At 37.2% G+C, this 22,266-nt stretch overlaps 1 protein-coding gene across 3 annotated transcripts in view; it reads left to right on the plus strand.

Moving 5' to 3' along the window:
* Nucleotides 1–22,266, plus strand: part of CDKAL1 (CDK5 regulatory subunit associated protein 1 like 1) — a 669,678-nt gene that overhangs the window by 105,436 nt on the left and 541,976 nt on the right. For all 3 annotated transcript variants that reach the window (XM_061194866.1, XM_061194868.1, XM_061194867.1), the window contains exon 5: nucleotides 4,804–4,888. In XM_061194866.1, the coding sequence (XP_061050849.1) occupies nucleotides 4,804–4,888 (85 nt within the window). The remainder of the gene's footprint in view (nucleotides 1–4,803; nucleotides 4,889–22,266) is intronic.

The raw sequence follows: 22,266 nt of genomic DNA on the forward strand, positions 1-22,266 counted from the left end.
TCAACTCCATCAGACCATTGAACAACCAGATGTTCTGTCTTCTGCTTTTTCTCTCTCCTTTTTCCCCCCACCCTATATTCTCTCCTTAGGTGAGCACATCCATTCCTATAAATTCAGATATCTTTTTAGGGTTTAGATTCTCCCATTTGTGTCTCCAGTCTGGAAGACTCCTGTGAGCTTTGGTTTCATATATACAAATGGCTGATCAGTATTTCTAGTTGGACATTTAATAAGGATCTCAAACACAACATGGCCACAACAGAACTATCAATTCCTGTTCCCCAAATCTGTGCCTTTCCAAACCTCCCTCATCTCAATAAATGGCACCTCAGTAACTGATGCTCAGGCCAGAATCCTTTCCACGTGTTTAGGGATCCTACATGATTCCTTCTTGCACGACTCGTACCTGATCTAACAGTGAATTCTTTAAATTCTGCCTCCAAAACGTGCCTCCATTCACTTCTCATTCTTGCCATTGCTATAATCCCAGGTTTCCATGGTCTTTCGCTTACTCTTAGACCAGTGTATCAGCTTCCAACTGATTTTCTTGTCTTTACTTTTTTCCCCACTTCTTTTACTTTTACCCCATCTACAGACTTTTATTCACAGTGTTTCCAGAATGGGATTTCTGAAGTAGGAATTAGTTCATGTTTGAAACCCAGTGGTGACTTCTCATTACTCTTAGAATAAATGTAATTTTCTTAACTTGCCAGTGTTATCTGGTTCCTGCCTACCTCTTGGACCTTTCTCTCCCTGTGTCCAATCACACTGGTCTTCTCTCTGTTACTGGAACATGACAAGCTTGGGCCTGTTTCATGGCCTCTGCGCTTGTGCTATATTCTCCTTGGAATGCTCTTTCTTCTGATCTTTGCGTGGCAGATTCCTTCCCATTGTTTAAGTCTCAACTCAGATTTAAGCTTCCAAGGGAGACTTATTTTGACCAGCAACCCCACAATTATTTTCTGTTCATTACTCTCTTTAATCATCTTAATATCATTGACTGGTACCTGAAATTATCTTGCTTATTTCTCTGTCTTTTGTTTTGATCAGACTTCCTCTTTAAGGCTGTAAACTCCTTGAGGGTGGAAACTGGTTTCACTCTCATATCCCTAGTACTTAGAACAGAGCCTGACACATAGTAAATCCTCGTTGTGTTTTGGTAGTTGACTGATTTATATATATGCTCGTAAGTAGAACAATCTTTTGACAATATTAAGTAAGATATATTAGCACAAAACTGAGTTCGGAAATAATTGGATAAGAAACTCCTGTGTTGGGCTTCCCTGGTGGCGCAGTGGTTGAGAATCTGCCTGCCAATGCAGGGGACACAGGTTCGAGCCCTGGTCTGGGAGGATCCCACATGCTGCGGAGCAACTGGGCCCGTGAGCCACAATTACTGAGCCTGCGCGTCTGGAGCCGGTGCTCTGCAACAAGAGAGGCCGCGATAATGAGAGGCCCGCGCACCGCGATGAAGAGTGGCCCCCGCTCGCCGCAACTAGAGAAAGCCCTCGCACAGAAACGAAGACCCAACACAGCCATAAATAAATAAATAAATAAATAAATTAAAAAAACACCAAAAAGTTTAAAAAAAAAAAGCGAGGGCTGCACATTCCCCAATTAAAAAAGAAAAAAAAATCACAATGCCTGAGAGTGAAAGGCCTTTCAGTTTATTTAAAAAAAAAAAAAAAAAAAGAAACTCCTGTGTTCATCAGAGAAGGGACATTGTCTTTTTGGGGGTGGTTACCAAAAAGTTAGGTAATTTTGTGGGCATTTTGGTATATTCATAGGATTCCTGTTGATTGCAATTACTGGATCACCAAGCAGTATTCACTTTATTTTGTAAGTCAGTACATTTCAACATTGGCAAAATTCCAGACAGTGTAGAATAATATGCCTTATTTATTGCTGGAGTTCTCCTTGAGAGGGCTTTTGTTGAAGTATGGGGAGAGTTGTCTGATGATTTTATGGTGACTGAAGAGAAGAATGTGCCAGGATACAAAGTTGGCATCTGGCACAGATAGTTCTGTCTTTTGATTTTTGTTTGTTTGAAGTAAATCTGTATCTCTGTATTTTTATCATTAGCTAACAGACATCCATGACTTTTTCTTATGTGCATAATACATTGCTCATAGTATTGCTTCGTCTTTCAAAATTCAACATTCATTCAGTAAATACTTATTTAATGAGTATCTACCATGTACGAGGCACTGTAATAAGTGCTGGGGATATGGCTGTGAATAAGATAAAGTCTCAGCCCTAAATATTTGTTAAATAAATTGATGACTTTCTTGGAGTTTATTTCAGAGGATTGGTATGGCCTTCAGAGCTTTAGGAAATTGGTAGATGGCATCTAACAGACCATATGCATGTGGTCCCACACATTATCCCTCAGTCATCTTTTTTCCTGTACCTACTTGTACATTGTCTAGTGTTCTATGGTTATTTGAATGTCTGTTCTGTGCCCATCACTGTGTTAGGCCCTGGACATTCAGAGAGCAGCAGAAAAAAATGTTGTCTTCAGTATCTCTTAAATAATAATAAAGACAGGCTGGAAAAATGAATTATTTTAATACAGAATTGTAAAGTGCAAGAATAGTCTAGACACAGTCTACTATGGGAGGCAGAGAGGAGGCATCTCACAAACATCAAGCTGAAACTGAAGGATGAATAGGAGTTAGCCAGGTGGATAGGCAGGTGAAAGGGGTATGAGCTGTCATTCTGTGAAGAAAATAGAGGTATTCTAGGCAGATGGGATAGTGCAAGCTTGAGGAGTTTGGTTTGGTGTGGCTGGAAGGAGAGATGAATATAGGGAGAAATGAATATCGCAGTTGAGGAGGTGGAGATCTGGATAGGTCTTGAATACCAATTGTAAATCACTGTAAGATTGAAAAGGTACTACGATCAGATTGCTACTAGAGGATTATCTTTTAGGCGGCATCGTGGAGACTAATTTGGAGGGAACTAGAAGAGGTAGGTGAATGCTCGTCATTTCCAAGTTTGAGCAGGCAAGTGGCGTAATCAGATCGCTGTTTTACGAAAGGCCACTCTGGCTACTGGGTGGGAAAATAGACGACTGGGTGAGGGTGGGGAGTATGAATGGAAGGAGGGAGACGAGTTAGGAGTATTCAGCTGATGTATAGTAATGAGGAGCTTTCCTTTTCAAGAATTGAGGATCTTACCTCTTTGTAAAAAATTTACCATTTTTATAATACAATGTTGGGGGAAAAAGTTTTGCCAAGTTACTAGAAGCTTGGATGTGCTCACCATCCCTCTCGTGTAATGCTCTCACTGGAAGCTCCATTCCCAGGTAGAGAATGTACACACAGACATCCATATGTCCTTAGTTCTTCATGTCTTTTGACCTTTGCTTCCGTTCTTATTGAAATACCATTGAAGGTGCTGCAGTTTTCAACTTTGGTTTTCCTTTCATTGTGGTAATCCTATTTTAATGTATAAGTCCTTTTAGGCAGCAAGGTTGTTGGAATAGCATCAAGCACTTCAGGCATTTATAAATTCATTTCGAGGGACTTCCCTGGTGGTGCAGTGGTTAAGAATCCGCCTACTGGGCTTCCCTGGTGGCGCAGTGGTTGAGAGTCTGCCTGCTAATGCAGGGGACACGGGTTCGAGCCCTGGTCCGGGAAGATCCCACATGCTGCGGAGCAACTGGGCCCGTGAGCCACAACTACTGAGCCTGCGCGTCTGGAGCCTGTGCTCTGCAACAAGAAAGGCCGCGATAGTGAGAGGCCCGCGCACCGCGATGAAGAGTGGCCCCCGCTTGCCACAACTAGAGAAAGCCCTTGCACAGAAATGAAGACCCGACACAGTCAAAAATAAATTAAAAAAAAAAAAAAAAAAAGCGTGTATTCACTAACCACACCCTTACTACAGCTGCAAGTTAGCCTTTAAAAAAAAGAATCCGCCTACTAATGCAGGGGACATGGGTTCGAGCCCTGGTCCGGGAAGATCCCACATGCCGCGGAGCACCTAAGCCCATGCACCACAACTACTGAGCCTGCGCTCTAGAGCCCGCGAGCCACAACTACTGCAGCCCGTGTACCACAACTACTGAAGCCCACGCGCCTAGAACCTGTGCTCTGCAACAAGAGAAGCCACCGCAACGAAGAGTAGCCCCCGCTCACCACAACTGGAGAAAGCCTGCGCATAGCAATGAAGACCCAGTGCAGCCATACATACATACATACATGCATACATAAATATTCATTTCGATAAATGTGATGGGTTTGGTTTGGGTAATTTGTTGTGTTGCTGGTGAGTTTGTTATAGTGTATAATAGTATCTAATCAAATTAGTGAGGAATAAAAGACTCACTTTGATGTAAATCATTAACTTTTTCAAAGAAGACAAACAATATTTTTAGTAACATCTCAAGCTGAAGAATATTCAGTGTATAATACATGTGCTTGAAAAATATTAACACACAGCCTAAAAAGGGGCAATTAATTTCATGTTCAGAGGTAAGATTAGGCCAGTTTCACTTTAGTTTTTGGAAGTATTAACTACTCGCAAGTATTCAAAATGTTCGAAGAAAACGCTTATCCTCTTTATATTTTAAATGAGAAGATAATAGCACAGGTTATATATTTTAATATTTATTTCTCACCAATGTTTCCATATTGAAGCAGTTATCTACTATATTGTAATTGCCTGTTTACTTGACTCTACCCACTAGCTCTCTCTCCTCTCCCCCTGCAGTCCCAGTGCCATCTGCGTAAGCACTTGGATATTTTTGGCTGATTAAATGTGATACTTAACTTTTTTTTTTCCTATTTATCTTTTTAATAGAAAATGCATCAGAGGCAGACTTATGGCTCCTGAATAGTTGTACTGTAAAAAATCCGGCTGAAGACCACTTTAGAAACTCAATTAAGTAAGTGGAAGTTGATTTTTTTCTTATCTTTTATAAGTGATGTAAGAATTAATTTTCAGGAAATTAGCTTTTAAAAGGTTCCTAACATTACAAATACTCAGTATGTTACCAACAAAAGTATGAGTTGGACTTTGTGCATTATACTGTTTTGAATTTATCTGATAAGGAATGAAACGTTAAGGTAGACTTTTCTAATAGGTATTTGAGTATTTGTGAAGTTAGCTAATAAGTGATTTGAATATCTGTCAAGTATTAACAACATACTTTTTCTCAGGGAATCCAGTCTCTACTTTTTGAAACTATCCAAAGCAGTCCTTACCTCTTTTCTCTTCCTTGTCCATTAGCACTGTTCTAATAATGCCTGGCCATCAAGGGAAGTACCGTTTATTGGGGGAGCGGGCATGTAATCCATGGTTCTTGAATTGTTCCTCAAGTTACAGTGAAAGAAGTATCTTTTTTTCACATCTCTGAATCTTACTCCACCCACTCCACCCACTTCTTACAACCTTCATTCTATAAATTATTTCCTCATTCACCTCTATTTTCATCTCTCCAACGCCATTGGTGCCTTTTCATTGGTATTTAAACAAGCTCAGATCTACTCAGCCCCATACACCCCTTTTAGCTCCGGTCCTGTTTTTCTTCTTGCCTTCCCCGAGAGACTTTTAAAATTTTTGGCTGTGCTGCGCGGCACGTGAGATCTTAGTTCCTGGACCAGGGATCAAACCCCCTGCAGTGGAAGCGCGGAATCTTAACCGCTGGACCGCCAGGGAAGTCCCCCGAGAGACTTCTTAAGATTTTTCATTTCCTGACTTTACTCTCAAACTCACCCCCCACCACACTGGTTTTATTGTGAAATATATCATACATAAATGAGTTTATGAAACATGTACAGTTTAAATAAGGTTAACAAACTTAACGCCTAATATCTACCACCCAGCATAAGAAATAAAGCATTGCTGAGACCTTAGAAACTGTCCCGTTGTCCCTCTTTCAGTCATATCCCTGTGATGTAACCTTTATCCTGACTTTTGTGGGTCATTTCCTTCCTTTTATTAGTAAATTTATCGTCTATTAAATATATCTCTAAACAATGTGTTGTTTAGTTTTGCCCTCTTTTAAACTTCATTTATTGGACTTACACTGTTTGTGTTCTGAGATTTGCTTCTTTTCCTTAACATTTTGCTTTTAGATTTATCCATGTTGATGGATGTAAAATAACTGGCCATTCATAGTATTTTACTGAATGAATTTGTCACAATTTATCCATTTTATTACTGAAAGAGTTTTGAATTTTCCCTGTGTTTTGCTTTCACGAGCACTGCTGCTCTGAATATTTTGAACATGTTTTCTGGTGTGAATGTGCAAGAGTTATTTTAGGATATGTACCTAGGAATTATGGGTCACAGGTGTGTGCATATTCAAACTTTTAGGTAACGATGACTTTTCCCCCAGCGGATGTACTGGCGTTCACTCCCACCAGTCATGGATGTGTGTGGTTGCTCTCCGCTCTTGCCAGTACTTGATATGGTCAGGGTTGTAAATTTTTGCCAATCTGGTGGTGGCGATGGTATCTCAGTGTGGTCTTAATTTGTGTTTCTGTGATTACTAGTGATGTTGAGCATCTTTTTATATGTTTATTTGCTATTTAGATTTTCCTTTTCTGTGAAATGGCTTTTTAAATATTTTTCCCTGTTATTTTTTTATTATTTATTTGTGGGAATACATTAAATGTATTCTATATACTAACCCTTACATATTACATATGTTGTATCAATTGTGGCTTATCTTTCACTTTCTTTTATGGTATCCTAGGATGAAGAGAAATTCTGGCTTAAAATTTATCAACCTTTGCCTTTGGGTCTGTGCTCTTACTGTTTAAGAAGTCTTTCCTTACTCTGAAGTTAAGATAGTCTATGTATTTTCTTCTAAAAATTTCATGGTTTTTACTTCTTACATTCAGGTTTATAATTCATCTGGAGTTGATTTTTTTTTTTTTTTTTTTTGGTATGATACCAGGAAGAGGATCCCATTTTATTTATTTATTATCTGTGTAGACTCCGACTTTTTCCAGTATCATTTATTTTTTGAAAACCTGTCCTTTCTCCTTTTATCTATATATTATGCACTCTGTCATAGGCTGAGTGTCCATAGATGGTTGGGTCTGTCCATGGGCTCTCTATTTGGTTCCACTGATCTATTTCTTTATTTTGGTGCTTATTCTACTACTGCTTACCTGACATAGTCATAATTAGTATAGATTTATAATAAGTCTAGATGTTTGATAGTGCGAGTGCCTTTTTGTTCTCCAGTTTGAAGGAAGACATGTTTTTGTTTTTGAACATGCTGTATTTTGAAGTTACAGCTAAATATTATAATAAAGTAATGGATAATATTTGATTTTTATCAAGTATCTTGTATGTGGCAGGCACTGTTCAAAGTGCTTTACATCAATTGGATATTATCTAGTTTAATTCTTGCAGTCTACGAATGAGTTGTAGGTTCCAATTTTATTTCTATTTTACAGATGAAGCAGCATCTGTTTTGCAGATGAAGTTCTCTAAAGCTGTTGAGTTCATAAGTGGTGGAGGTGGGATGTTAACCTAGGTAGTCTCACTAGAGCCTGTGCGATCTTAAATTTAATACCAGGTAAAGAAGTCAGGTAAGCAGTTATAGAATTGAGGCAGATATCAAAGAGGCAACACTAGAGGTACAGATTTTGTATTGTTTCCATAGAAGCGATAGTTGAATATGATGGTTTCCTCAACTCAGAAATCATGGAAGGAGCAGAGAAGAGTTGTTACCTGAACGATGGTGGGAGGCTTAGGAGGGTGGTAGTGATGTGAGATGGAACAGGGGAGTTAGGGTCATGGTTAGGACCAGAAGAAGGGAGAATTAAATCAAGAGCAGAGCATGATGCTTACCAGGTGCTGCTTATTTTCAAAGAATGCCTTTTATGGGAAGTCTATCATGTTCCCTGATTATCTACTTTTTCTCCTATAGGAGAGACATAAGATACAAAGATATTTTAGTGCTACTGATAGCCTCTAAGTACAAAACCCAGAGAATTCAGTTTGTGTGATTATCAATTTTAAAATGTGATTAACGGATACACTTCTAGACTGTTTATAAAAGTTTACTTAAAAACTCAAATATAACTTGTGTCAATGGGCTTATATAAACTGTTGTGAATGCGGTTCAAGGTAATGACACGGTGTTTGAAAGATTAAGTGAGGTAATCACTTAAGATATGTTTGTCATTTTAACACTACAAAGCTAGTGGTAGAGAGCACAGGTTCCTTTAATGTACTATTCTGCTGGCTTGAAAGAAAATTTAAAAACAGTATTATAGGTGATTAAGTATTTTTTTAAATGGTTTTGAAAGCTTTTGATAATAACAACTAGTTCTTGTTAACATAACATCTAAGCTAACATTGGATTTGTTTCCAGAATAAATATAATCCTGTAGAAGGCACAGTAACAATTAACATTGAGAAAATGTCAAATTCAAGTGACATTTATACATTTAAAGACTTTCAGTGAAAGATTACCTACTCTTGTCAAGCATTTTGCTTTATTTAAATGTTCCCCCCCTTTCACCACTGTCTCCTAACAAAGCAAAACGAAGAAAAATAGTTCATAAACTTTATTACACCTTCAGTCATGCGACACATTTGTCTTCTCTCAACCTCTAGCTCCATCCTTTCCCTTCAGCCTCCTCACGAGCATGCATTTTTTTCCCCCATGACAGTGAGGCAACATTTAAATTCAAGGAGACCCTGATAGGGTGTTTCATCTCTCCTTGTTCAGCTGCACCTAATGCATTATGCTCATATTCACCCATTTTCAGGATGGGCTGGGGGCTATTTTTTTCTAACCTGAACCCCCTACAAATAATGATTGCTTCGCTTTGCCACTTATTTCTGAGTGTTTGCCATCATTTCTTATCATCTGCTTTTGTCTCTCTCCCAATGTATTCTTTTTTTTTTCCGACTGTAGAAATTTTTTTTATTGAAGTATAGTTGATTTACAGTGTTGTGTTAATTAATGCTGTACAGCAAAGTGATTCAGTTATACATATATATACATTCTTTTTTTATATAATTTCCATTATGGTTTATCATAGGATATTGAACGTCGTTCTCTGTGCCATATGTATTTTTGATATTTAATAGCTGTTTGTCTGTTATCAACTCATTTTATTTCTCTTGAGCTACCAGGCAGTAGACTCTCTTAACAGGAGAAAAGAAAGAAAACTGAGAGATTTATTATCTTTCATGTAATCAATGCATAAGATCCCAGAATTGTCAATTTGTGACAAGACAGCCAGGGCCTTTTTTTTTTTCTCCTGGTGGTGGTGGTCAAAAGTATTAGTTTTGCAACTTCACAGTATAAAAAATATTGGGAGTATTATTTAACCTTGGTCACAGAATATTGGCTTAAAATTATTTGGAAATTTTCATTTTATACACTAATGCTGATAGTAAATCATTCTATTTTAAAATAATTCCTTAATCTAGTCCAAGTTACACACCTGGCATGAAAATGCATACCTGTTAATCCGTAGGCTGTACTGCTCAGTACTTTCTACTAGTTGATCTAATTACTAAGGTTTTACAGCGTTTGTATTATTGATGTTCAGATTGATAAAACAGGAGATTTAAGTAGTAAAAAAGGAGTTAAGAATGATTTTTTTGGCTGCCTTTTGAACTTTGAAATGTTAAATGCTATTGCCTTTACTAATTTTGAAAAAATCTCTAATGAGCCCCATGTTTTGTGATGGCAGCCTGTTGTATGCATACTCTTTCCTCTTGAGCATTTGCCAGTTGCCCTGTCCTTGTTTTATCCATTAAACCAATTTGATTTAGACAATATGGCCTTAAACTTGAGGGGTTCTTGAGTAAACGAAAAAGATCAAAAGTTTCAAAAAAATAAAATTTGCTCTTAATGAGAGTATCAAATAAGAAAACTCCTTTGGTTAGTGCTTTATAGAAATGTGGGATCTTTTCCATGCCACCTAAAGGAGGTCATTCAGAGGCTGGTGAAAATAAACACGTCTTGTGTGTTCTATATAAATGACAGAAAGAATAGCCAGCTTGCTTTGATCATGGACTGTCAACCTCTGTTTGACCTTGTGCGTTATTAACCCAAATGGGCACTGTGGTTTAGCCACACTGATAGTAGATAGACGAGTCACTAGTTCTTTGAACCACCTTTGCCTGGAGAAATAAATGGTAATGTTGAAGGGATGGTTTAGATATCTCAGTGAAATTACTTGAAAGAACAATGGAAATATAAGGAGAAATGGACAAAGAAGAGAAGTGTATGTTGAGACAGAGGATAACCTGCTTTGTATGATATCCTCTGTTTAAAGGAGGGCTCTTTTTAGAAATAGCATTCTGTTGATCAAGTAAATTATTGGATGTTCACTCCTATTATGAAAAGATTTTTTGCTTTATGTGGATTTAACTTTGAGTTCTTCATTGTAAATTGAAGTTGGGAGAGGCATCAGAATAAATATTTCAACTTGAATTTGTAAAATAAATTGCCTTCAAAAAAGCTGACTTATTAAGAACAGAGAAGTGCTTTCCTTTTCAGTTAGTAATTATACAGTTTAAAAAAAGAAAAATACTCGACTGGTTCTGTTTTTAACTAGATTTGTTAGTAATCAGGTTATCTTTATTTTTTTAATTAAAAAAATTGGCATTGGGAGATAAAAAATAATACTAGGTTTTAGTTTGGCCTTTTGCAAGAAACAGGTTAGATAACGCAAGGTCTTTTGTTAAACTTATTTTTTAATGTTGTAGGTTGTGGATTTTTTTCTTAAAACTTAGATATTTTAATTTTGGCTTTTCTAGTATGAAATGGCTTTAGTTCAGTACCACTTTTATGTTATTGTTTCAAGTGTCATTCATTGTTTGCTTTTACCAGTCACAGTCTCATGGTTCCAGCTATCCTTTCCCACCTTAAAGGTTTCCCTCTATATGGAAAGTTAGTTCAAAATATTGTACTGTTTAACTTAATATGTATTGTCAATTAAGTTTTGTCTAAGGCGATTGTTTTTCTCCGAACAGTGCTATTTTTAACATGAGTTTACGTTTCCTCCTACCATTTCTCATCTACTTCCACTATTTAGATACTATCTGTGTGTTGATTACTCCCAAATTTCTGTTTCTGACCCTGGCCTCTCCTTCCAAGAACCAAACTTGTATGTCCATTGTATGTCCAACTGCTTTCTGGACTTTTCCATTTAGATGCCCCGTTGACACTTTAAATCATCGTGTCAGAGCCTCTTCATTGTCTACCTCACCTTTTCCCCAGCTAATGTTCCTGTTTGTATTGCCTATCTTGTTTGGTTACAAGGTCACCCATCAGATGGTCTGGGAGTTTTCTTTGACTCCCTCTTTCCCTCCCCTATTTTCCATCCTTCAGAACTACTTCTAAAATATCTTTTCCTTCCTCTCTTTGATTCCTTCCTTCTCATTACTTTTGCCCAGTGTTGTTAGTGTTTTTTTGCTTCTTGGAACTTGCAGTGAACCACTGTGTTCTCCTGTTTCATCAGATTGCCATGAACTAGACACATATCTTTTGAATTTAATCCTTTCTCTCCATCCCTGTTGCTAATGTCTTAGTTATGGTCCTCAATATCTCTTGCTCTTATATTACAATAGAAGTTAAGCTTGTTCTCAGCTCCTTTTCTGTTCCAGTTCATGCTTTCCTCTCCTTCACACCCTGTAATGGTTCCTTCTCAGCTACAGGATAAAGATATAATTTCTTAGTGTAACAAGGTCTTTTAAAATAATCTGTTCCTTGCCTACTTCTATGGCCTCCTTTCTCACCACTCCTCCATAGAATTTTACTTCTTGCCTAAATTGTATGATTTTCCAGACATATAATGTGTTTGCATATGTTTTTCCTATTCCTTGGAACATGCTCTCCCTCTCCCCCAAAGGCATGCATGTGTGCATGTCCATGCGTGTGTGCGTGCACGCACACACACACACACTCTCTCATGCACCCCATGTAATCCTACTTGGCAACCTAGTCATCTTGTGGGACTCATATCAAAGGTAATACTGTGAGCAAGGTTATCTCCCTTGTAACTCCCACCCTTTACCTCCAGGGTCCCCAGAGTTAATCACCCTCTGTTCTGTGCTACTTCTTTATCCCGTACAAACATCTATTGTTGCATATTACATTTTATTATTTGTTTACATATTTGGCTGTCTACTAGATTGTGGTCTTGAGGTCAGGTTATTGACCTCAGGAAAATCCTTTTTTATGAAGTCTTTGACCCTCTGACTCTACCATGTAATGATTTTCCTTTTCTTGGGAAACAGATACCATTCATGGAGTAAGACTTGCTTGTCAGCTGTTCTGCGAAGAGACTCCCAAGGCACCTGTGAATCCCTTGTAGAGACAGGCTGTATATTTGCAAAAAGGGGAAAGAACATTCTAATTTGCAAAGATTGTACTAAAGGGCTCTCTTTTTAAGAAATCGTGCTGTTTTGCTTTTTATGTTTTGCTTATAAACTAGGAAGAAACCTGCCCCTTCTTGTCCTAAATGAGATAAGAAACTTGTGCTTGCCACTATTGGTCCATAGTTTCTTTCCAGAGTGAAGTAGTAAAAGGAGTGAGAATTCTTCTCCCTTCTTGGAGTATTGCTTGGTCATGCTGGCAGAAGCTCAGCTGTGAGTGGCAGGACCCTGTTCTTCCTGCCAAACTAAGTGAACTGGGTCTGCTTCAGGACCTTGGCCATTGGATTAATTGAAGCATCTCATCTTGAGTCAGAGGGTAACAAAGGTGTAGATAAAAATCAGGTAGTGTTAGACCTTGTTTTAGACACACGGTTGTACTCAACATGTGTTTGTACACTTAGGTTAAATTGATTGATTCTTCCTTTTTTGGGAAGAGTGCTTGGCATCATTCTGCTGTCAGGACATCAGCAAGTCATTGCTAATGTATTATTTTGTGTTAAGTATATTATTAATTATATAACTATATTAATATCACAACACTTGTCTTACATTTGAGTATCAAATTGTCCAGTTTCAATGAATGAGCAAAAAACATTAAAAACACCAAAGTGGGAGAAAGAAATCAACATGGCTGTTGTGGGGTAAGAAGTAGATGTTTTGGAGAGGTTGACTTGATATAGGATCTTTGAGAGAGGAGTGGAACAGTAAGATCTATGCAGACAGTGATGTTGTCTCAGTTGTTTACTGAGGGATCCTTGGTCTCTGGTACAGTGCCTGGTAAATATTTGGCACTGAGTTTTGCATTGAATTGAAAGCTGATTTGATGAAGACCAAATTTCTCTGGATAAGTTGCTGTTTATGTGTTAGGTCTTCTTACTGTCTACCATATGTGAATTCATATTATTCAAGTCTTAAGTCATGGGTCTGTTTAGTCTACTTTCTGTTGATGCTAGGACTTTGTATTGTTTTTTCCCTGTCAGCTAGTCTGGGGTTAATGATGGTATTAGAGGAACATGCTTTCTGTAAACATAAATGAAGAGTTCTCTGTTGATTCCTAAAGAGAGGGGTGAGAGTTACATAATTCAGAGCAGATTTTGACCCATTTCCTGTTACAGACTTTAGTTGTTTGTCCCCTATCCATGGAAAACATGGAGATGAATGGGAGTGCAGGGAGATAATTACATGACAAATCCCAGTGAGAAATTTGATGGGGAGTAAAGGAGAAAAGTATATTTTAGGATTGAATTCCTGGTTGACTTAAAAAAAATGAACGAATAGTTAAATTTACAGTTGTAAGATAAGTTACTTAATTTGCAAATCAGGAACAGAAAAAGCAGTTTAGATGTAATAAATCATTATTAAATACAAAACTGAGTTTCATAGCTATCAAAAATCTTTTTGGGGAATAGTATTTTGCATATTTCATGATTACTGTTACATCAACAGTTGCTTTGTTTTTGGCATTTTAAGCAAGAGAGTAAGTGAAAGAGGTCAGAGTATTATGTACTGGCAACAGCTGGCTGATAGCATTGAATACTTACGTAATTAAATATATGTGTTGGCGGTTGTCCTAACAGCTCTGTAGGTGGAGGCCCCAGAAAGCATGCAGAAACTTGCTTCAGCAGGATTAAAGAAGAAATCAACATGATCTAAGCCTGTGCTTTCAGCCAAGAGTGATTTCCTATTGTTTTGGTTTGAAAGACATTCTACTTATTCTTGGTGTGTGTATTTATACAACAGCAGAGAAAAAAAGACACTTGTGTTTTTTTACTCCCCTTCTTGTATGCTCTAAGTGTGAAAAACATAATCTTTCTTAATTTTTGTTCACTCAGTAGTGTTGTTTATTAACTGATAATAAATGAAATAAAAAAGTATGACCTTTAAACCCATAGGACACAATACTAAAATATTAAATGTTAACTATTTCTGTTCCTTATTTATGGTTACAATTAGGTTTAGGTGTCCTCTGGGCCATATTAAAATAGTTATGTTGATTTTAGACTGCATTAAGGTATGGTTGTCTGTCATCATCGAAAATTGGATAAGGGGTGGCAGTGAAGGATAAACAAAATCCTCAGGTAAAATGCAACTCTGCCTTTAGTTAATAGTCTTATGTGTGGATGCAGATTCTACTCAGAGTACCTTATGTTTACCTCTATTACTGTTTTTATAGCTCAAGGGCTGAGGGCAGTCCTTGAGGCACCTTTGGGTACAGGCTTTGATGAGTGGATGTTACCTTTGTGGGATTAGGAAAAGATGTCAGTTCTTGTAGACACAATCCGGAACAGCTGTGTGTGGCTGCCTCTATAAATAACCCTGTATTTTAATCATATCTTCATCTGTCTGTAACCCATTTCAAAGTTCCTTAGGGACAGTCACTATGTCTTTTATCTGTATCCCAGCACCTAACACAGTGGTTGACAATAATAGTTGAACAAATGAATGAACCAACTCATGTGTTTGCTTTCTCTGTATGTTTTTTCTCCTCACTCCCCCTCCACTCCCTGCCTCTGTCAGAACAAGTGTCTTCCTCCGTAGCTTTTCATAGAACTTCTTCTGTATCTCTTTCCTATTAGATTGCATTACTTAGAAATTAAGTTCAGCTGCATGTCATAGAGGACCCTGAAAGTAGAAGCTTAAATAAGATAGGGGGTTTATTTTTCTTTGTATAATGCAAAGTCCATAGTTAGGAAGTTGCTGGCTTTGGTTTACCAACTCAAGGATGTGAGGGCTAAGTCTCTAAAGCTTTATTGATCTTTCCATTACGATGTAAAATGGCTGCTACTCTTCAGTCATCATATGTACTTTACAAAAAGGAGGAACTACCAAAAGGGACAGTGCCAGCTGAGTTGGTCCCTCTTTTAAAGGCACTTCATTGGAAGTCCCACACAAAACCCTGTGTTTGCATCTCATTGGCTGGAGCCATATCACATGACTACCTCTCTTTGTAAGGGAGGCTAGGAAATGTGGTTTATTTTCATTTGTTTTAGACTAGTCATGTTGTTGTTCCCAACAGAATTGGGGTTCTGTCAGTACTGAAGAAAGGGAGAATGCTCACTGAGTCTTAACTCGATGCCTCTGCTACAGGTTGTAGTCTTTGAGGCAAGATACGTATTTTATTTACCTTCTTCATTTATCAGGACTAGAGTATTGGATGAGATTCTCAACATATTTGTGAACCAATGGCCTTTCTTTCTCCTGTTTACTTTATTCAGAATGTTTAAGAAACAACATAGTTGACATTTGAGAACTTTTCTTCTTTTTGGTTACCCTGAGCTGTCTCTGATGAAGTATTGATAATAACAATAACAAAATACACTGGAGAAGCTCATGGCTTAGATGTTGCATACACAAATAATAATAACAAAAAAGGATAATTGGGATTTTCACATATTTTCCACTCTTAAGATCTGCAGTGACCATATTTGAAATGGAATCTATGAGGAAAGTATGTATCTCTCATTGTTTCTGATACTCCATTTTGTGATAACAATGATTATAAACCTGGTTTAGAAACTAGAAATTTTACAAGAATTTAGACAGAAAGCAAAAGAAGAGTTTAAAATTATCACAGAAGGTCTTAACTAATTGGAAGAAAGGTTGAGACTTAAGTTCATTCTATAATTAACTGCTAGAAAACAGTATTTTATATAATTCTAAAAAGTTTGTTTCAGCTGAGAACAATGCTTCTTTTCACTCAGATGGAAAGTTAGTGTTTTACATTTAACTTGAAAAAAAAAAAAAAAAAGTGGAGAATTCGATGTAACCAGTGAAAAGCTAACCAAAGGGAAGAGTCCTATAAAACTTGCTGTAGGGTTTCTGTAGGTTGGTGCCATTGGATATTATTAGAGGAAAATTAAGAGCATCCAATCCTTATCCTAGGTTGTGAACAATCTGAACATTCTGCAACAGTGTCTTTTTGTGTCCTTGCAGAGATGCTCTGCTGAACCATTGTTACAAACTGCCCAGAGGTATTTATGTTGTAATGGCCCATTCTTTGGTGTTTTTCTTCTTGTGGTGAGTGAGTGAGAGAGAGAGAGACAGAGAGAATGTGTGTGTGAGAGAAGGAGGGGGGGGGAGAGAGAGAGAGAGGGAGAGGGAGAGGGGGAGGAGGAGGGAGAGGGAGAGGGGGAGGAGGGAGAGGGAGAGGGGGAGGAGGAGGGAGAGGGGGAGAGAGAGTGTGTGTGTGAGAGAAGGAGAGGGGGAGAGAGAGAGAGATAGAGGGAGAGGGAGAGAGGGAGGGAGAGAGGGAGGGAGAGAGGGAGAGTGGAAGAGAGGGAGAGAGAGAGGGAGAGGGAGAGAGGGAGGGAGAGAGGGAGAGTGGGAGAGAGGGAGAGAGAGAGGGAGAGGGAGAGGGGGAGAGAGAGTGTGTGTGTGGGAGAGAGAGGGAGGGAGGGAATGGGTCTGCTTTTCTCAATGTAGATGCATTAAGAAAGAAGTGACAGAATCACATGATACAGACAATTTTGGGAAAAACACAAGGTGTATGTCAAGGCTCCTCTTTTACAATATGTTTTAGAAATCAACAATTCATCCTTTGTGCCAGCCAGTGATGTGCTTTCTAGCTCATAAATTTCTTTTCTAAGAGGGATCAGATAAGCAAGTTTATGGCAAAACTAAAACGTTTAACTTGATGCTTTCCTTAAATGCCTGTCAATAGCTTTTGATAGTTACTGAAGGGAAAGACTTGTTCTGCTTTAAATGAGAAAATGTTTTGAGTCAACTTTTTAAATAATTTTTTTGTGATCTGCAGTTGAAATATTGATTAATTTGTTCTTTTGATGTTTTTACTCCTTTAATAAATAACAAAGGTTTTGGTGTCATTGATCATTTACATTTAAAAATGGTAATTTTTAAAGAAACACGAAAATAGGACTGATGGATATTCCATTGAGCAAATCCTGGGCACATGGTACCTTGAGTATATATGTTTCTTATCCCCTCATTGTCCCACTGGCTAAATAACTTTGGGCATCTTTTAGAGCCTTAGAACTCTGTGTTAGAGGAGAACACAGATGGAGTTGAGACCCTGGGTCCTGGGAAGAAGGTGTACCTGTGTAGGTGGGATTAGAAGAGGGGGCCTTATCTCTAGTCCTAGTGGGGGTGGAGAGGAGGGTAAAAGATCTAGAATCTGAGGAGTCTTTTCTTCTCCTATAGGCCTAAGGCAGTGTTTCTGAACCTTATCAGACCCAGTGATCCTTTTGTATAACAAATATTTAGCAAAGTACCCTTTAGTAAAATTCATGAATAACATAACTTACCTATACACATTATTACAAATAACACAGTGCTCTGAGTATAATTAATGTAAGGGGGAAATAAACAGAAACATTGGTAATGTAATATATATTTCAAAATATAAATACTCAGGTACTAACACACCAGAAGACCTGATGAAATCACCTATATGTAGAATTACACTGAATGTGAGAGTAATGAATTCCATCTGATATGTGTATAGCCTTAACAGCTTAAATACCAACAATGACATTGCCCTAGGGATGCCCCTTAGATTCTAGGACTAGATAATGTAAATATGTTTTTTACCTACTTGAATGTTTAATGGGAGATTCAGAACTCTTGCAGGACATGTGGAGTTCTTTGTACAGGACAGACATGTGCCTTAGAAGACACCTAGCACTTCTGACTTCTGCCCACTAAATGGCAGTTACATTCTCCAAACCAGTATCACAACCAAAAAGATTTGATAGATTTAACCCCTAGTGATTATAATTTCTGTATGGCCTGAAGCACCCAAAACAAGATTTAAAAAATCGATAGAGATTTTAAAATATATATAATATATGCATGTATATATATATACATATATATGTAAATATAAATAAATGTATATATGAATAATATCAAAGAGCTCCATAAATGAGACAGCTTAATTAAAAAGTCTTCAAAGGGTATGAACAGGCAATTTATGGAAGAGGAAATAAACATGAAAAGTTTATTCATCCTTACCAGTGGTCAGAAAAATACAAATTAAAATGAGATACTGTTTTTTTGCTGAGTAGATTGGATTTTTCAGTAGAACTGGTACTCCTAAGATTTGGGGGAAATGTTTGCTCTGATATTATTGCTGGTGAGAGTCTGAATTACCACAGTCTTCTAGGAAAGTAATTTTTTGATAGGTATAAAAATTAAAAATATGTATGCCCCTTGATTTAGCAATTCTGTGTTTTATGACCCTCTCCTATAGATATAAAAACAGGTGTCTGCAAGGACAGGGATATAGAGTCATTTATTGCATAATTGTTTATAACGGCAAAAAGTGTTACAGCAAATCTGACTCTTCTATTCCTCTCTCCCTTCCTCTCTCCTTCCCTTTATCTCTCCTCCCTCTTTCTTCTTCCCTTCTTCCCTCCTTTCTTCAACTGTGTACCCTGAAATAATTCCCTACAGGTGTATATAAAGCTTCCTTATTTTTATAGATTCATAGACTACTTTGTGCTCTTATTTATTTATGGATTCATAAATGTTCTATTTTATATACATGACATATTATTTACTCATCTGTTGATGGACAGTGAGTTTTTTCCTAATAATTGGCTATTATAAATATTGTTTATAAACATGCTTTGACTGGAATTTTATAGAGTATTAAACTTTTTTGTTTTAATTTGCATCTTGAAATAATGTCATACTGAAAAGTTTCAAGAACAGTGCAAAGACTTCCCATAGACCTTTCACCCAGCTTCCTCTAACATTTAAATATCTTACATTACCATAATGCAATGATCAAACCAGGAAATTAATATTGATACAGTACTATGAACTGTTATACAGATCTTACTCAAAATTTGTCTTTTTTTTTGGGTTCAGGATTCAATTTAGGATCCTACATTGCATTTAGTTGTCATGTCACAGTCTCTTTCAGTCTAGGACAGTTCTTCAGTCTGTCTTTGTCTTTTATGACATTGGCACTATTGAAGATTGCTGGTGAGTTTTGTTGTGGAATATTGCCGAATTTGAGCTTTCCTGATATTTCCTCATGATTAGATTCAGATGGTATGCATTTTATCAAGAATACAGGGAGTGATAGTTATGTGTCCTTCTCAGTGTGTCATACCAAGGAGATTCAGGATATTGTTCAATCTTTTTCTTTTTTGTTAACTTTGACATACAGTCACTAGGTGTTAAATTTATCTACTTACGGTGGTAGCTTTCAGCTTTCTGCTCTATAGTTACTATCTTCCCCTTTGGAGGTAATATGTATTTTGTGATACTTAGGTTTTATGCATATATCCTGTTTCTCATCATGTTTTCACCATTACTTTTAGCATCCGTTGATTATTTTTGCATATAACATTTAATACTATGGTATTTATCAAGTGATGATTTTTCCGTTGCCATCATGCCATCTGCATTAATTAATTGGAATCTTACTGTAAGGAAGAGCCGACTCTTCTACCCTCCCATCTGTCTGTCTGTCTTTGTAATATTGTCTTCATAGAGTCAAGGTTATTTATTTTAACCTTGGGCATAATCCCTTGCTATCATTATTTTTACTGCTTGGATTGTTCTGGATTTGGCCAATGGAAACTCCTCTAAGTTGGCTTCTTTCTGGTACCATAAGAGTCCAGGCTCATCTTGTACTTTCCTTGCTTTGGTTATCTGTCTGTATATGTATTAACAAGCATGAGGTCATACTGTGCCCTTTGATTCTATTTCAACTGCATAGGATTTATTTCTAGCCTAGCCTCCCTCCCTCCCTTCCTCCCTCCCTCCCTCCCTTCCTCCCTCCCTCCCTCCCTTCCTCCCTCCCTCCCTTCCTCCCTCCCTCCCTCCCTCCCTCCCTCCCTCCCTCCCTCCCTCCCTCCCTCCCTTCCTTCATCTTAGTTCCCTGACCAGGGATCAAGCCTGAGTCTCCTGCATTGGAAGCGCAGTCTTAACCACTGGACCGCCAGGCAAGTCCCCTTCCTTTTCTTATATGTAACTTCATTCTGTAACAGTGAGAAACGCAGCTCTCATTTTTTACAATGCGTTTATGTTATTTGTTCAATCCTGTTAAACATCTTAAGTCCTTTTTGTCTTGAATCTTACATTATGTAGTCAAACTGCTGCTTTCCAAAGATACTGGAATTCCCTGTTTATTATCCCCATTACTCTCTTTCCATCCTAATCCCACCTGTCTCCATTAGCTTCTAGTTTATTCTTCCTTTTTTGTACATATAAGCACAAGTCAAGTTGTGATTCTTCTATTTCTACTATGTCTTCTACATTTATTAATTGGACTTTTACTACGAGGAAGGGTTGTTTTCTTCCCTGTCAATTTATTTAATCATTTATATCAGTATAGACTCATGGTTATTTATTCTGTGGGTCATAATCCCACAGAATAAATATGCAGAATTCTGTATGCGGAATCCATGTAAATTTTTAAAGTCTCCCTTTGTTTTTTACTTAAATGGTAGCATATTCTAGATATTCTTTTATTCTTTTCTTTTTGTAATATAGCCTGGAAACTCTGCATCAGTTGATAGAGATCATCCTCATTCTTTCTTATGGCTGAATAGTAACTTCATTGAATGGCTGTATCATGGTTCATTCAGCTTGTGTGGACATTTAGGTTATTTCCAATATTTTGTAGTTCCAAATAGTGCCGTAGTAAGTAAACTTGTGCACATATATTTTTGTATTATTGCAAGTGTATCTTCAGGATAAATTTCTAGAGTGACATGGCTAGGTTGAAAGGTAAGTGAATACATAGATATTACCAAAATACTACCCCCCGCCCCGCCCAAAAAAAAAAAAAATCAGTCTCTTGGATTTTAAGTTTCCTTCTTCTGAGGGTGCATTCCTGAGATTCTCCATTTCATATTCTCTGGTTCAATTTTAGATTGAAATCCCTTCACTCTCACCTTTATTTTAAAAGGGTGGTTCCAGCATTATTTGGTCCATGAATATTTCTGTCTTACAATGCTGTTGTCAGTTGTGGCTTTAGAATTCAAGTGCTCTTTTCACATTTAATCCTTGTAGCTTGAATTCTACTTTGCTTTCTTTTGTACTCTTTTTATACCTTTGTCTGTCCCTTTAATTTAGCCATTCTGAACTATAATACTTTGTTTAAGACGTGTCTTGTGTATAGAACAGAGTTGGATCTTGCTTTGTGAGCCAAACTTAAAATTTTTTTCTTCTAATAAAGAAAGCCAAGCTTCTTTACATTTGTTGATATGACTGATATATTTTGTCTCTGTGGTGATATTTTGTGATCCTCTCTCTCTGTATATATTATTTTATATTTGCTGTGTTGCTCTATGAGATGTATTTTTTTTCCCTTAAATTAACTAAGTGGTATTTAGGAATGTTTGTGTTTTTATTCTAGTAGTTACATTTGTCTTTATACCTTTTAAATGACTGTATTCCTCTTTTACCTATTTAATCATTTACCGTCTATTCAGTGTTAAGAGTTTAACTTCTTACTTTTGCCAACCAGTGAACTTATTTTACTTTCTCACTTCCTCTCCTTTTTCTTCACATTTTTTTACACTGTTTGTACTTTGTTACAACTTGTAAAATTTGTACATTAATCTTCAGCTTTCAAAGATTAATGTCCCCACTTTTATTTTCGTCTCATATCTACAGTTACATGTATAAATGGATGTATCACTCTGTTTTGCTGAAATTTCCCTAGTCTTCGGTTGGTGCATTAAGCTCATTCTGTAGTAGAATCTTCAAGAAGGGATTATGAATTCCTGTATGTTTAAAACTTTTTATATAGCATTGATACTTAAAGGACAGTTTGATTGGATATATAATCCATTATTCATTCTTTCTTTCATTGAATTTCTTAAAAAAAGCTGTTCTGTTGTTGCCTTGCATTGTGTTTTATTTTAGACAACTCTGATCCCAGATCAGATCCCCGATTTGCTTTCCTTTGTTCATTATTTT

The sequence above is a fragment of the Eubalaena glacialis genome, chromosome 7 (genome assembly GCF_028564815.1).
Source record: "Eubalaena glacialis isolate mEubGla1 chromosome 7, mEubGla1.1.hap2.+ XY, whole genome shotgun sequence".
NCBI classification, from domain to species: Eukaryota; Metazoa; Chordata; class Mammalia; order Artiodactyla; family Balaenidae; genus Eubalaena; species Eubalaena glacialis.